Below are 16,099 nucleotides of genomic sequence, written 5' to 3'. Positions count from 1 at the left end.
CTTATTGTTCACCGCCTGATTACATGCAAAACAACAGTCCTGTTGAGTCCCGAGTAGGGAAAATAAATGATCCGCCCACAATCGTGAGTTTAATGCAAGAGGAAAGTGTGATTAAGCATCGCACTTTTCCTGTTTTTCATCCGCAGAAGCGAGAAATACACCCCATCGTGTTCCTAAAGAATTTTTCCGGCATATTTCCCAGGAGCTGGACAGACAGACAGCGTATTCAGTTCGTCACTGGCTTTATTTCTGGTGATGCAGCATTATGGGGAACGGAAATGGTAGACACGTGTAGGAATTATGAAGAGTTTGAGAAAATGTTCTTGGCAAAATTTTGGAGTAATGGGGTACAGCAAAGATTAAGGAAGGAGGTGTACGGTGCGGAAATTTTCAATGAGAAGCATGGAAGTCTCCGGCCATACTTCGAGAAGTATCTAGCAAAAATTAAATTCTGGGATTCTCCGATTTCTTCCAAGGACGTAATTATGATTCTCAAAAGCAAACTCCCTGTGTCTATTAGAGAGAAATTAGTAAATGTGTCCGAAGAAGACACGAATGTATTCCTTTCTGTGCTGGATTCCTTAGATTTAATTAGCGAGGATGTGCGCTCCAAGGTTGGCAGCGGCAAATTCTTCCCTGGCTGCCAGCAGAATGCATCGCACGCGGACAACAATGCGCCCAAGGAGAGAGCGAGCTACTGCGACCGCTGTTACCAACCTGCCAGCGGTTATCAAAACGCAAACGGCAATAACTTTAAACGGAAGCAGAAAACCAATTACAGTAATCAGCAGAGATACCACCCAATTTACAACCACCAGGTACAACATCAGTACGGAAACCCACCGTTTAATTCTGCGCCTGAGCAGTATGGAAATTCTCCACAAACTAGTGGTAATTTTTCAAATGGACCAGTGTACAATCAAAGTTATAGGTCGAAAAATAGCAAGTGGCATGGGCAAGGCGGAGGCCACCCAGCACATCAGAACAACTTTTCACAGAATAGAGGACCGCGGAACAATTTTCAAACGGTACCAAATGCTAACTTTCCTTCACAAGGAAATGATTCTGCCGGCAACCAAAAGATCGGGCGACAGCAGCCGTCTCAAGTATTTTATTCACAAGTGAATGCACCCAGTGGATTTTACCCCTCTACACCGGCATTTGTACCACATAACCAGCACCAATATAAAACGGAACAAACACTTACGGCCATGAATGACAAACAGGTTAAACATCCTGCGGAAAATTAGAGGCAGCGCCTTTCAGCCTCCTAGAGGTCGCTGCGGATTTTGAGTGGGGGTACTAACGAATACTCTGATTCTGAGTATGTTAATGCGATACGGTACGACCATGAGACCGACTTACGAGATGACCTTGCACCTGACCTAGAAGCTCAAGACGTTAATGACATTTATGATGAACAGGTCCAGGCTTCGATTAAGATTTCTATTGCCAACATTCCTGTCACAGCCATTGTTGATACAGGAGCAAACATCAATGTGATGTCATCATGTCTTTTCAGACAGGTGTCTTCTGTTTCAAAAGTTTTATCATTACCGATTCAGGGCTGCTCCATATCGGGAGCGATTGGTCCATTGAAACAAAGAGTTAGTTTACAGACACAGCCTCAACTGCAGATAGAATCTGTTTCGGTTTCCTGCCTCTTGCGTACTGGAAATTTCCTTGTGTGAACTGTTAATAATAAGTATTGTGTTGAACAGCACACTGACTACATGGTAACGGCTATTACATGTAAACTTTAAGTATTAAATGCTATGTATGAAAAAATTGTTTATAGTGATGGACATTGAACCGATATTTCTTCAACAAGCTGAAGCAGGAAACTGGGGTTGCACCAAGAATTTCAATTTAATTTTAAGTTAGTATTAAAAAAAAAAAAAATGCTTGCGAGGCGATTGCCCGGAGCTATATAAATATGTAAAGGTGAGAAATGGAGAAGGATGCGTAAATAAGCACTTCTCTCAAGGTACAAGAATATTTATAGATTTATTTTTAGTAATGTAAGTACTTGAAGTTCTGTAGTAAAAGCCAAAATTACCTGCTTAAAAAAAAAAAAGGGGGGGGGTACATGTTCAAACAGTCCAGACAGTGGACAGGAGTAGAAGAAATAGCTTAAAGTTTAGTTAAAGCGTGCTGTTAAATGGAAAAAACAAGTGGTAACCCACACGTGTTCACGCAAGGAGACAATAAGCTGTAGTAAACTAAGTAAGGTGAAATACAGTACAAATGGAGGCAAACCATGAAGCATCAATAATGTAGCGTAAGTACTCCACGAGGCCATTAATTGCTATGAAAGTAAACTATTTCCCTGTGATCTGAGCCCAATGTAAAGAGTATATGAGGAATGTTAGCTGACGAATTGATTTCAGTAGAATCAAGTTACTAAATAACCACACAGCAAGCCCCCTGTATCATAAATAAGTCCAAGTAAAGATCTTCAGAAGATTTGTAGTGTAATCTAGCGACCATTCAATACCCTAATTGAAGGCTAATCTAAAGAACATGCAATGCAGTGATATTTAAACTTAATACTGACTATAACCAGAGTAAGACGTAGAAGTAGCAAAGCATGCTGTAATGAAAGAGGTTGAAATTTATATATGTGCCTATGTTTATTATGATAATTTTATTTACATGCAGATTTTATTGCAAAAATGTCTCCTGAGACACTCCTCTTATGAAATCCATTTTCCTTGTGCCCGTTCCTTTTGATCCTGGTTCATTAACCCAGACCAAGGGTCGACTTGTAAAAGGCACGTGTGCTTCGAAGCAAAGCAGTGCTTATGAGAAATGAGACACGTAGCGTGATGAACTTCGCTAGCTTTGGTAATGTTTGTTATGGACCGGTTGCGTAAACCCAGTGAACTGTCGGTAATTCCATTCATGCGAAAAAAAGTAGACACGCGTTACCCTATTTTTTTTTAACAGAGAACGATTGCTGAGTACATGAAGCGAAGAGGGAGAACTATTGTTATCCAGTCTGCCCTCAAATATAAAAAAAATTTGGCAAGCACAAAGGAAAGCACAAAAAGAAAAAAAAAAGATTCAGCGTTAAATGTGTACTCGTTAAGTAGTAGATATGCTGCGTGGCAGTAGAAAATGATATTGGGTGCACTACAGAATAAATGCAACGAGTGTTGCGAAACCTGTAGTTTTCATAATGAGGAGATGAGCACTTAAAAGAAAGTTTGAAAGAATATTTTTAGGTTCACTAGTGAAAGTAAACCTTGAGATATAAAGAGTCCATTCATAAAGCAGTTGTTCACTGGACTTAACAAAAGGAGTGACCATTAATTGTAAATATTAGCTCGTAAGTGATCTTTTGTAAATAGTAGAATATAAGTCTTTCTGTACCAATGGAGGAAACCTGCAAAATTAATTGTTTTGTAAATGAACTCCATCGGCGAAGGAACTAAGCACGAATGCTGTGTGAAGATGCACACTAAAGTGCGACGTGCATAATAAAAATAACTGTTCACTGTATACTAGTGGTAGTGTTGTACTGCAAGTGTAAAAAGAAGTCAAGGCTACGACAACAGGTGCAACGCAAAGTTCAGTGTTGTTCTAAGTGCAGCGACAGCTAAAACATTCGTCGTCACTTACCTGTGAGCCTCATGGGAGGCAGTTGACAGAGAAGTATGGAGGCAGCTTCAGTGTCTGGCTCCTCCGATGGAAAACGCGCGCGAGGTGTTTGTATCGATGCACTCGTGTGATACGAAGTTCATAAAAAAAAAAAAAAAGGAGCACTCGACGACCACCATCTCTGTTACAGCCTGAGCGCGAACGGATACTGAGTGTTGGAGCTCACGCAACACTGTGCAGCCGCTGTGAGTGGCTGACGTGTGGGTGACGAAACAATCCAAACTTTAAACTGCTAACCGCCATGACTTCAATCGTACATACTGGAGGAAAGACATTTGTACACTTGTGTGACTACATCTTCATATGTAAATTAAGCGATTTTCTTGAGTTGAAGTTAAGATGAGTGAGAGGTAGATTGTTAGATTACTCAGACCTTAAAGCCATTAATACCGGCACTCCTGAACACTGCTAAAATGAATTATAATCCAGTCTCTTGATGGACAAAGAAAATGAATGTGCACTATAGGAAGACCCTAAACTCCAGACCAATCCCGATCCTTAACAAATGTATCCAATAGGTTATAAGTTATACTAATAATTTTCCACTTCTGTTTCATATTGTAAATAAAAACCCGGGAAGCCGCATGAATTCCTGGCACCACAGCGGAAAGGACAGATGTACTGCATGATGAACGCCGTAGACAGCTAACACAGAAAGTGAAAGCATCACGAAGTGTAGTGCTACGTTATTAAACTGTAATTGAACCACAATGAGTCAACAGATGCTCGAACATTGTCCACTCTAGTTTAGTGCAAATAAGCACTCACTGTACTCATGTATTAGTTGTTAAGCTCAAGAGAAAGTAATTTCTGAATTCTATCCCCTGAAGAGCGAAATGAACGTTCACTTATTGTTATAAGCAAATATGGACCAAACTTAAAAATGCACATAAATGTTAGTCTTGGTATTATGGAATGAAGTGACTGATGAACAAAGAATGAAAAACTTTATTTTGAAAAATGATAAATATCTGATATATGTTTATAAATGTGATTTCAATTTATGTACTTTGTACGCCAGTAACGTTATGTAAATGTCACACCAAAAATCACGAATATCTCATGAGGACATGAGGATCGAGGTAATCCTTCGGCATTCCCTCTCTCCTCATGGGAGGCAATGTGATATTCGCTATTTTTGGCTTAATTAAAACAGCAAATTCAGCCAGAAGGCAAATACTTGTTTATAAAGAATGATTAATATATAATAAGGCGTCGCATGGCGACGGTGGAATTTTCTAGATAATGTAATTTGTCGTCTTTGGGCGGCAATAAAAACAGAAAAATACGGATAGATATACGATCCTTCACTATTTTGTTCGAGGGAGAACAAATGAAGCCTGGAGCGCTAAGAAGACTTTTACTGTTTTTCTGAAGTAAGACGGACGCAGATTTGTGGCAGTCTGATCTAATTTTTACTAAATGTATAAAAACGTGTATGTCTGAGTTGAGTGAAGTGTAAAGAACTGTTATAACTTACCGTGACGACGCACGAGCGACTCAAAGAAGACAATGGCTATATAAAAGAGCGCTAAATGGACATGATACGGACATAAAAATCTACCGTCATTGTTGTATTAAGCTTAAGGTACGATATATGTTTTAGTTATAATAAATATTTGTTCTGGGAATACTGAATCATTTAGCAGTGCTCATTTCTATTATCTCCTCAGTATTATTTTCATTTAAATTATGCATTTTGCTAATATTACAGACACCAAGATCAGCAGTCCAATGTGCGTGTTACATTGATAAAAAGAAAACAGTTTTATCGTCTTCTTGCATCAGCTTTAATATCGAATTTCCCTTTTGTGTGATGTTACAGTTGTTTTTGCGCCCTTAAGAACTTTCTGGTCCCTTAGGAAATTTTGTTTTGTCATAACAATAACTTCACAACCGGGTATGATCGTATCTACGACCATGAAGTAATTAGAAAGACGATAACGCAATTTCTTAATCAATAGCACGCTAGTTGAGACTGCCTCAAGCCACGCGAAACTGCAAGTAAAAACTAATCACATCTCAATATGCAATATTTTATGACAATGGTCAATCCATGATTCTTACGCCAATTGTGATTGATAAAACAGTAAGCTAAATCTCAATTTCCAACTTTCCATTGAATAGCAACATCACTTCTATTTTGTAACATCACAACTCACAGGAGAGGTTAAAAACATAGAAAGGGAGAGTGTCAGTCCTCTTGTACTTAAGTCGGCATTGTGCCTTTTGTATTAAATTCCGATGCAATTTCTGTATTTCATCGTCAATAAGAAGGTGCAAGGTATACAGTAAACCTGAAGTGAAGCATCGGAATATAAAACTGGACCCACAGGAGAGGTTCAAATCATAGAAAGAGAGAGTGACAGTCCTCTTTTACTTAAGTCGGCATTGTGCCTTTTGTATTAAATGCGGATGCAATTTCTGTATTTCATCGTCAATAAGAAGGTCCAAGGGATACACTAAACCTGAAGTGAAGAATCGGAATCTAAAACTGGACACACAGGAGAGGTTCGAATCATAGAAAGTTAGAGTGTCAGTCCTCTTGTACTTAAGTCGGCATTGTGCCTTTTGAATTTAATTCCGATGCAATTTCTGTGTTTCATCGTCAATAAGACGGTGCAAGGTATACAGTAAACCTGAAGTGAAGCATCGGAATCTAGAACTGGAATCACAGGAGAGGTTCAGATCATAGAAAGTGAGAGTGTCAGTCCTCTTTTACTTATGTCGGCGTTGTGGCTTTTGTATTAAATTCGGATGCAATTTCTGTATTTCATCGTCAATAAGAAGGTCCAAGGGATACAGTAATCCTGAAGTGAAGAATCGGATTCTAAAACTGGACTCACACGAGAGGTTCAAATCATAGAAAGTTAGTGTGTCAGTCCTCTTTTACTTAAGTCGTCATTGTGCCTTTTGAATTTAATTCAAATGCAATTTCTGTGTTTCATCGTCAATAAGACGGTGCAAGGTATACAGTAAACCTAAAGTGAAGCATCGGAATCTAAAACTGGAATCACAGGAGAGGTTCAGGTCATAGAAAGTGAGAGTGTCAGTCCTCTTGTACTTAAGTTGGCATTGTGCCTTTTGTATTAAATTCCGATGCAATTTCTGTGTTTCATCGTCAATAAGAAGGTGCAAGGTATACAGTAAACCTGAAGTGCAGCATCGGAATCTAAAACTGGACTCACAGGAGAGGTTCAAATCAAAGAAAGAGAGAGTGACAGTCCTCTTTTACTTAAGTCGGCATTGTGCCTTTTGTATTAAATTCCGATGAAATTTCTGTGTTTCTTCGTCAATAAGACGGTCAAGGGATACAGTAAACCTGAAGTGAAGCATCAGAATCTAAAACTGGACTCACAGGAGAGGTTCAAGTCATAGAAAGGGAGAGCGTCTGTCCTCTTGTACTTAAGTCGGTATTGTGCCTTTTGTATTAAATTCGGATGCAATATCTGTATTTCACCATCAATAAGAAGGGCCAAGGGATACAGTAAACCTGAAGTGAAGCATCGGAATCTAAAACTGGACACACGGGAGAGGTTCAAATCATAGAAAGTTAGAGTGTCAGTCCTCTTGTACTTAAGTCAGCATTGTGCCTTTTGTATTAAATGCGGATGCAATTTCTGTATTTCATCGTCAATAAGAAGGTCCAAAGGATACAGTAATCCTGAAGTGAAGAATCGGAATCTAATACTGGACTCACAGGAGAGGTCCAAATCATAGAAAGTTAGAGTGTCAGTCCTCTTGTACTTAAGTGGGCATTGTGCCTTTAGAATTTAATTCCGATGCAATTTCTGTGTTTCATCGTCAATAAGACGGTGCAAGGTATACAGTAAACCTGAAGTGAAGCATCGGAACCTAAAACTGGAATCACAGGAGAGGTTCAGATCATAGAATGTGAGAGTGTCAGTCCTCTTGTACTTAAGGTGGCATTGTGCCTTTTGTATTAAATTCCGATGCAATTTCTGTGTTTCATCGTCAATAAGAAGGTGCAAGGTATACAGTAAACCTGAAGTGAAGCATCGGAATCTAAAACTGTACTCACAGGAGAGGTTCAAATCGTAGAAAGAGAGAGTGACAGTCCTCATTTACTTAAGTCGGCATTGTGCCTTTTGTATTAAATTCCAATGAAGTTTCTGTGTTTCAAGGTCAATAAGATGGTCCAAGGGATTCAGTAAACCTGAAGTGAAGCATCGGAATCTAAAACTGGACTCACAGGAGAGGTTCAAGTCATAGAAAGGGAGAGTGTCAGCCCACTTGTACTTAAGTCGGTATTTTGCCTTTTGTATTAAATTCGAATGCAATTTCTGTATATCATCGTCTATAAGAAGGTCCAAGGGATACAGTAAACCTGAAGTGAAGCATCGGAATCTAAGACTGGACTCACAGGAGACTTTCAAATCATAGGAAGTGAGAGTGTCAGTCCTCTTGTACTTAAGTTGGCATTGTGCCTTTTGTGTTACATTCCGATGCAATTTCTGTGTTTCATCGTCAATAAGAAGGTGCAAGGTATACAGTAAACCTGAAGTGAAGCATCGGAATCCAAAACTGGACTCACAGGAGAGGTTCAAATCATGGAGAGTTAGACTGTCAGTCCTCTTATACTTAGGTCGGCATTGTGCTTTTTGAATTTAATTCCGATGCAATTTCTGTGTATCATCGTAAATAAGAAGGTGCAAGGTATACAGTAAACCTGATGTGAAGCATCGGAATCTAAAATTGGACTCATAGGAGAGGTTAAAATCATTGAAAGTTAGAGTGTCAGTCCTCTTGTACTTAAGTCGGCATTGTGCCTTTTGTATTAAATGCGGATGCAATTTCTGTATTTCATCGTCAATAAGAAGGTCCAAGGGACACAGTAAATCTGAAGTGAAGAATCGGAATCTAATACTGGACTCACAGGAGAGGTTCGAATCATAGAACGTTAGTGTGTCATTCCTCTTGTACTTAAGTCGGCATTGTGCTTTTGAATTTAATTCCGATGCAATTTCTGTGTTTCATCGTCAATAAGACGGTGCAAGGTATACAGTAAACCTGAAGTGAAGCATCGGAATCTAAAACTGGAATCACACGAGAGGTTCAGATCATAGAAAGTGAGAGTGTCAGTCCTCTTGTACTTAAGTCAGCATTGTGCCTTTTGTATTAAATGCGGATGCAATTTCTGTATTTCATCGTTAATAAGAAAGTGCAAGGTATACAGTAAACCTGAAGCGAAGCATCGGAATCTAAAACTGGACTCACAGGAAAGGTTCAAACCATAGAAAGTGAGAGTGACAGTCCTCTTTTACCTAAGTCGGCATTGTGCCTTTTGTATTAAATTCCGATGAAATTTCAGTGTTTCATCGTCAATAAGAAGATCCAAGGGATACAGTAAACCTGAAGTGAAGCATCGGAATCTAAAACTGGACTCACAGGAGAGGTTCAAATCATAGATAGCGAGAGTGTGAATCCTCTTTTACTTAAGTCGGTATATTGCCATTTGTATTAAATTCCGATGCAATTTCTGTATTTCTTCGTCAATAAGAAGGTCCAAGGGATATAGTAAACCTGAAGTGAAGAATCGGAATCTAAAACTGGACTCACAGGAGAGGTTCGAATCATAGAGAGTTAGAGTGTCAGTCCTCATGTACTTAAGTCGGCATTGTGCCTTCTGAATTTAATTCCGATGCAATTTCTGTGTTTCATCGTCAATAAGACGGTGCAAGGTATACAGTAAACCTGAAGTGAAGCATCGGAATCTAAAACTGGAATCACAGGAGAGGTTCAGATCATAGAAAGTGAGAGTGTCAGTGCTCTTTTACTTATGTCGGCATTGTGGCTTTTGTATTAAATTCGGATGCAATTTCTGTATTTCATCGTCAATAAGAAGGTCCAAGTGATACAGTAATCCTGAAGTGAAGAATCGGATTCTAAAACTGGACTCACAGGAGTGGTTCAAATCATTGAAAGTTAGAGTGTCAGTCCTCTTGTACTTAAGTCGGCATTGTGCCTTTTGAATTTAATTCAAATGCAATTTCTGTGTTTCATCGTCAATAAGACGGTTCAAGTTATACAGTAAACCTCAAGTGAAGCATCGGAATCTAAAACTGGAATCACAGGAGAGGTTCAGGTCATAGAAAGTGAGAGTGTCAGTCCTCTTGTACTTAAGTTGGCATTGTGCCTTTTGTATTAAATTCCGATGAAATTTCTGTGTTTCATCGTCAATAAGAAGGTGCAAGGTACACAGTAAACCTGAAGTGAAGCATCCGAATCTAAAACTGGACTCATAGGAGACTTTCAAATCATAGAAAGTGAGAGTGTCAGTCCTCTTGTACTTAAGTTGGCATTGTGCCTTTTGTATTACATGCCGATGCAATTTCTGTGCTTCATCGTCAATAAGAAGGTGCAAGGTATACAGTAAACCTGAAGTGAAGCATCGGAATCCAAAACTGGACTCACAGGAGAGGTTCAAATCATGGAGAGTTAGAGTGTCAGTCCTCTTATACTTAGGTCGGCATTGTGCCTTTTGAATTTAATTCCGATGCAATTTCTGTGTATCATCGTAAATAAGAAAATGCAAGGTATACAGTAAACCTGATGTGAAGCATCGGAATCTAAAATTGGACTCATAGGAGAGGTTAAAATCATTCAAAGTTAGAGTGTCAGTCCTCTTGTACTTAAGTCGGCATTGTGCCTTTTGTATTAAATGCGGATGCAATTTCTGTATTTCATCGTCAACAAGAAGGTCCAAGGGACACAGTAAACCAGAAGTGAAGAATCGGAATCTAAAACTGGACTCACAAGAGAGGTTCGAATCATAGAAAGTTAGAGTGTCATTCCTCTTGTACTTAAGTCGGCATTGTGCTTTTGAATTTAATTCCGATACAATTTCTGTGTTTCATCGTCAATAAGACGGTGCAAGGTATACAGTAAACCTGAAGTGAAGCATCGGAATCTAAAACTGGAATCACAGGAGAGGTTCAGTCATAGGAAGTGAGAGTGTCAGTCCTCTTGTACTTAAGTTGGCATTGTGCCTTTTGTATTAAATTACGATGCAATATCTGTGTTTCATTGTCAATAAGAAGGTGCAATTTATACAGTAAACCTGAAGTGAAGCATCGGAATCTAAAACTGGACTCACAGGATAGGTTCATATCAAAGAAAGAGAGAGTGACAGTCCTCTTTTACTTAAGTCGGCATTGTGCCTTTTGTATTAAATTTCGATGAAATTTCTGTGTTTCATCGTCAATAAGAAGGTCCAAGGGATACAGTAATCCTGAAGTGAAGCATCGGAATCTAAATCTGGACTCACAGGAGAGCTTCAAGTCATAAAAAGGGAGAGTGTCTGTCCTCTTATACTTAAGTCGGTATTGTGCCTTTTGTATTAAATTCGTATGCAATTTCTGTATTTCACCCATCAATAAGAAGGTCCAAGGGATACAGTAAATTTGAAGTGAAGCATCGGAATCTAAAACTGGACTCACAGGAGAGGTTCAAAACATAGAAAGTTAGAGTGTCAGTCCTCTTGCACTTAAGTCGGCATTGTGCCTTTTGAATTTAATTCCGATGCAATTTCTGTGTTTCATCGTCAATAAGAAGGTGCAAGGTATACAGTAAACCTGAAGTGAAGCATCGGAATCTAAAACTGGACTCATAGGAGAGGTTAAAATCATTGAAAGTTAGAGTGTCAGTCATCTTGTACTTAAGTCAGCATTGTGCCTTTTGTATTAAATGCGGATGCAATTTCTGCAATTCATCGTCAATAAGAAGGTCCAAGGGATACAGTAAACCTGAAGTGAAGAATCGGAATCTAAAACTGGACTCACAGGAGAGGTTCAAATCATAGAAAGTTAGAGTGTCAGTCCTCTTGTACTTAAGTGGGCATTGTGCCTTTTGAATTTAATTCCGATGCAATTTCTGTGTTTCATCGTCAATAAGACGGTGCAAGATATACATTAAACCTGAAGTGAAGCATCGGAATCTAAAACTGGAATCACAGGAGAGGTTCAGATCATAGAAAGTGAGAGTGTCAGTCCTCTTGTACTTAAGTTGGCTTTGTGCCTTTTGTATTAAATTCCGATGCAATTTCTGTGCTTCATCGTCAATAAGAAGGTGCAAGGTATACAGTAAACCTGAAGTGAAGCATCGGAATCTAAAACTGGACTCACAGGAGAGGTTCAAATCATAGAAAGAGAGTGACAGTCCTCTTTTACTTAAGTCGGCACTGTGCCTTTTGTATTAAATTCGAATGCAATTTCTGTATTTCATCGTCTATAAGATGGTCCAAGGGATACAGTAAACCTGAAGTGAAGCATCAGAATCTAAAACTGGACTCACAGGAGACTTTGAAATCATAGAAAGTGAGAGTGTCAGTCCTCTTGTACTTAAGTTGGCATTGTGCCTTTTGTATTACATTCCGATGCAATTTCTGTGCTTCATCGTCAATAAGAAGGTGCAAGGTATACAGTAAACCTGAAGTGAAGCATCAGAATCCAAAACTGGACTCACAGGAGAGGTTCATATCATGGAGAGTTAGAATGTCAGTCCTCTTTTACTTACGTCGGCATTGTGCCTTTTGAATTTAATTCCGATGCAATTTCTGTGTATCATCGTCAATAAGAAGGAGCAAGGTATACAGTAAACCTGTTGTGAAGCATCGGAACCTAAAACTGGACTCATAGGAGAGGTTAAAATCATTGAAAGTTAGAGTGTCAGTCCTTTTGTACTTAAGTCGGCATTGTGCCTTTTGTATTAAATGCGGATGCAATTTCTGTATTTCATCGTCAATAAGAAGGTTCAAGGGACACAGTAAACCTGAAGTTAAGAATCGGAATCTAGAACTGGACTCACAGGAGAGGTTCAAATCATAGAAAGTTAGTGTGTCATTCCTCTTGTACTTAAGTCGGCATTGTGATTTTGAATTTAATTCCGATGCAATTTCTGTGTTTCATCGTCAATAAGACGGTGCAAGGTATACAGTAAACCTGAAGTGACGCATCGGAATCTAAAACTGGAATCACAGGTGAGGTTCAGATCATAGAAAGTGAGAGTGTCAGACCTCTTGTACTTAAGTTGGCATTGTGCCTTTTGTATTAAATTCCGATGCAATTTCTGTATTTCATCGTTAATAAGAAGGTGCAAGGTATACAGTAACCTGAAGTGAAGCATCGGAATCTAAAACTGGACTCACAGGAGAGGTTTCAAACCATAGAAAGTGAGAGTGACAGTCCTCTTTTACCTAAGTCGGCATTGTGCCTTTTGTATTGAATTCCGATGAAATTTCAGAGTTTCATTGTCAATAGGAAGGTGCAAGGTATACAGTAAACCTGAAGTGAAGCATCGGAATCTAAAACTGGAATCACAGGAGAGGTTCAGGTCATAGAAAGTGAGAGTGTCTGTCCTCTTGTACTTAAGTTGGCATTGTGCCTTTTGTATTAAATTCCGATGCAATTTCTGTGTTTCATTGTCAATAGGAAGGTGCAAGGTATACAGTAAACCTGAAGTGAAGCATCGGAATCTAAAACTGGACTCACAGGAGAGGTTCAAATCAAAGAAAGAGAGTGTGACAGTCCTCTTTTACTTATGTCGGCATTGTGCTTTTGTATTAAATTCCGATGAAATTTCTGTGTTTCATCGTCAATAAGAAGGTCCAAGGGATACAGTAAACCTGAAGTGAAGCATCGGAATCTAAATCTGGACTCACAGGAGAGCTTCAAGTCATAAAAAGGGAGAGTGTCTGTCCTCTTATACTTAAGTCGGTATTGTGCCTTTTGTATTAAATTCGGATGCAATTTCTGTATTTCACCCATCAATAAGAAGGTCCAAGGGATACAGTAAATTTGAAGTGAAGCATCGGAATCTAAAACTGGACTCACAGGAGAGGTTCAGATCATGGAAAGTGAGAGTGTCAGTCCTATTTTACTTATGTCGGCATTGTGGCTTTTGTATTAAATTCGGATGCAATATCTGTATTTCATCGTCAATAAGAAGGTCCTAATGATACAGTAATCCTGAAGTGAAGAATCGGATTCTAAAACTGGACACTCAGGAGAGGTTCAAATCATAGAAAGTTAGAGTGTCAGTCCTCTTGTACTTAAGTCGGCATTGTGCCTTTTGAATTTAATTCAAATGCAATTTCTGTGTTTCATCGTCAATAAGACGGTGCAAGGTATACAGTAAACCTCAAGTGAAGCATCGGAATCTAAAACTGGAATCACAGGAGAGGTTCAGGTCATAGAAAGCGAGAGTGTCAGTCCTCTTGTACTTAAGTCAGCATTGTGCCTTTTGAATTTAATTCAAATGCAATTTCTGTGTTTCATCGTCAATAAGACGGTGCAAGGTATACAGTAAACCTCAAGTGAAGCATCGGAATCTAAAACTGGACTCACAGGAGACTTTCAAATCATAGAAAGTGAGAGTGTCAGTCCTCTTGTACTTAAGTCGGCATTGTGCTTTTGAATTTAATTCCGATGAAATTTCTGTGCTTCATCGTCATAAGAAGGTGCAAGGTATACAGTAAACCTGAAGTGAAGCACCGGAATCCAAAACTGGACTCACAGGAGAGGTTCAAATCATGGAGAGTTAGAATGTCAGTCCTCTTATACTTAGGTCGGCATTGTGCCTTTTGAATTTAATTCCGATGCCATTTCTGTGTATCATCGTAAATATGAAGGTGCAAGGTATACAGTAAACCTGATGTGATGCTTCGGAATCTAAAATTGGACTCATAGGAGAGGTTAAAATCTTGGAAAGTTAGAGTGTCAGTCCTCTTGTACTTAAGTCGGCATTGTGCCTTTTGTATTAAATGCGGATGCAATTTCTGTATTTCATCGTCAATAAGAAGGTCCAAGGGACACAGTAAACCTGTAGTGAAGCATCGGAAACTAAAACTGGACTCACAGGAGAGGTTCGAATCATAGAAAGTTAGAGCGTCATTCTTCTTGTACTTAAGTCGGCATTGTGCTTTTGAATTTAATTCCGATGCAATTTCTGTGTTTCATCGTCAATAAGACGGTGCAAGGTATACAGTAAACCTGAAGTGAAGCATCGGAATCTAAAACTGGAATCACAGGAGAGGTTCAGGTCATAGAAAGTGAGAGTGTCAGTCCTCTTGTACTTAAGTTGGCATTGTGCATTTGGATTAAATTCCGATTCAATTTCTGTGTTTCATTGTCAATAAGAAGGTGCAAGGTATACAGTAAACCTGAAGTGAAGCATCGGAATCTAAAACTGGACTCATAGGAGAGGTTCAAATCAAAGAAAGAGAAAGTGACAGTCCTCTTTTACTTAAGTCGGCATTGTGCCATTTGTATTAAATTCCGATGAAATTTCTGTGTTCCATCGTCAATGAGAAGGTCCAAGGGATACAGTAAACCTGAAGTGAAGCATCGGAATCCAAAACTGGACTCACAGGAGAGCTTCAAGTCATATAAAGGGAGAGTGTCTGTCCTCTTATACTTAAGTCGGTATTGTGCCTTTTGTATTAAATTCGGATGCTATTTCTGTATTTCACTCATCAATAAGAAGGTCCAAGGGATACAGTAAATTTGAAGTGAAGCATCGGAATCTAAAACTGGACTCACAGGAGAGGTTCAAATCATAGAAAGTTAGAGTGTCAGTCCTCTTGTGCTTAAGTCGGCATTGTGCCTTTTGAATTTAATTCCGATGCAAATTCTGTGTTTCATCGTCAATATGAAGGTGCAAGGTATACAGTAAACCTGAAGTGAAGCATCGGAATCCAAAACTGGACTCACCAGGGAGGTTCAAATCATGGAGAGTTAGAGTGTCAGTCCTCTTCTACTTAAGTCGGCATTGTGCCTTTTGAATTTAATTCCGATGCAATTTCTGTGTTTCATCGTCAATAAGAAGGTGCAAGGTATACAGTAAACCTGAAGTGAAGCATCGGAATCTAAAACTGGACTCATAGGAGAGTTTAAAATCATTGAAAGTTAGAGTGTCAGTCATCTTGTACTTAAGTCAGCATTGTGCCTTTTGTACTAAATGCGGATGCAATTTCTGTAATTCATCGTCAATAAGAAGGTCCAAGGGAAACAGTAAACCTGAAGTGAAGAATCGGAATCTAAAACTGGACTCACAGGAGAGGTTCAAATCATAGAAAGTTAGAGTGTCAGTCCTCTTGTACTGAAGTGGGCATTGTGCCTTTTGAATTTAATTCCGATGCAATTTCTGTGTTTCATCGTCAATAAGACGGTGCAAGGTATACAGTAAACCTGAAGTGAAGCATCGGAATCTAAAACTGGAATCACAGGAGAGGTTCAGATCATAGAAAGTGAGAGTGTCAGTCCTCTTGTACTTAAGTTGGCTTTGTGCCTTTTGTATTAAATTCCGATGCAATTTCTGTGTTTCATCGTCAATAAGAGGGTGCAAGGTATAAAGTAAACCTGAAGTGAAGCATCGGAATCTAAAACTGGACTCACAGGAGAGGTTCAAATCATAGAAA

General features: G+C 39.1%; 1 protein-coding gene across 1 annotated transcript in view; it reads right to left on the bottom strand.

The window, feature by feature from the left end:
- Positions 1-4,443: 4,443 nt before the first annotated feature.
- The window catches only part of LOC124740677 (piggyBac transposable element-derived protein 4-like), a 120,232-nt gene continuing 108,576 nt past the window's right edge, over positions 4,444-16,099 (bottom strand). The window contains exon 4 of the mRNA XM_047248628.1: positions 4,444-4,587. Coding sequence (XP_047104584.1) covers positions 4,444-4,587 — 144 coding nt within the window. The remainder of the gene's footprint in view (positions 4,588-16,099) is intronic.

This window comes from Schistocerca piceifrons, unplaced genomic scaffold, assembly GCF_021461385.2.
Source record: "Schistocerca piceifrons isolate TAMUIC-IGC-003096 unplaced genomic scaffold, iqSchPice1.1 HiC_scaffold_1804, whole genome shotgun sequence".
In the NCBI taxonomy this organism is placed as follows: Eukaryota; Metazoa; Arthropoda; class Insecta; order Orthoptera; family Acrididae; genus Schistocerca; species Schistocerca piceifrons.
The sequence above is the reverse complement of the archived record's forward strand: the minus strand, read 5'-3'. Positions and strand labels throughout refer to the sequence as shown.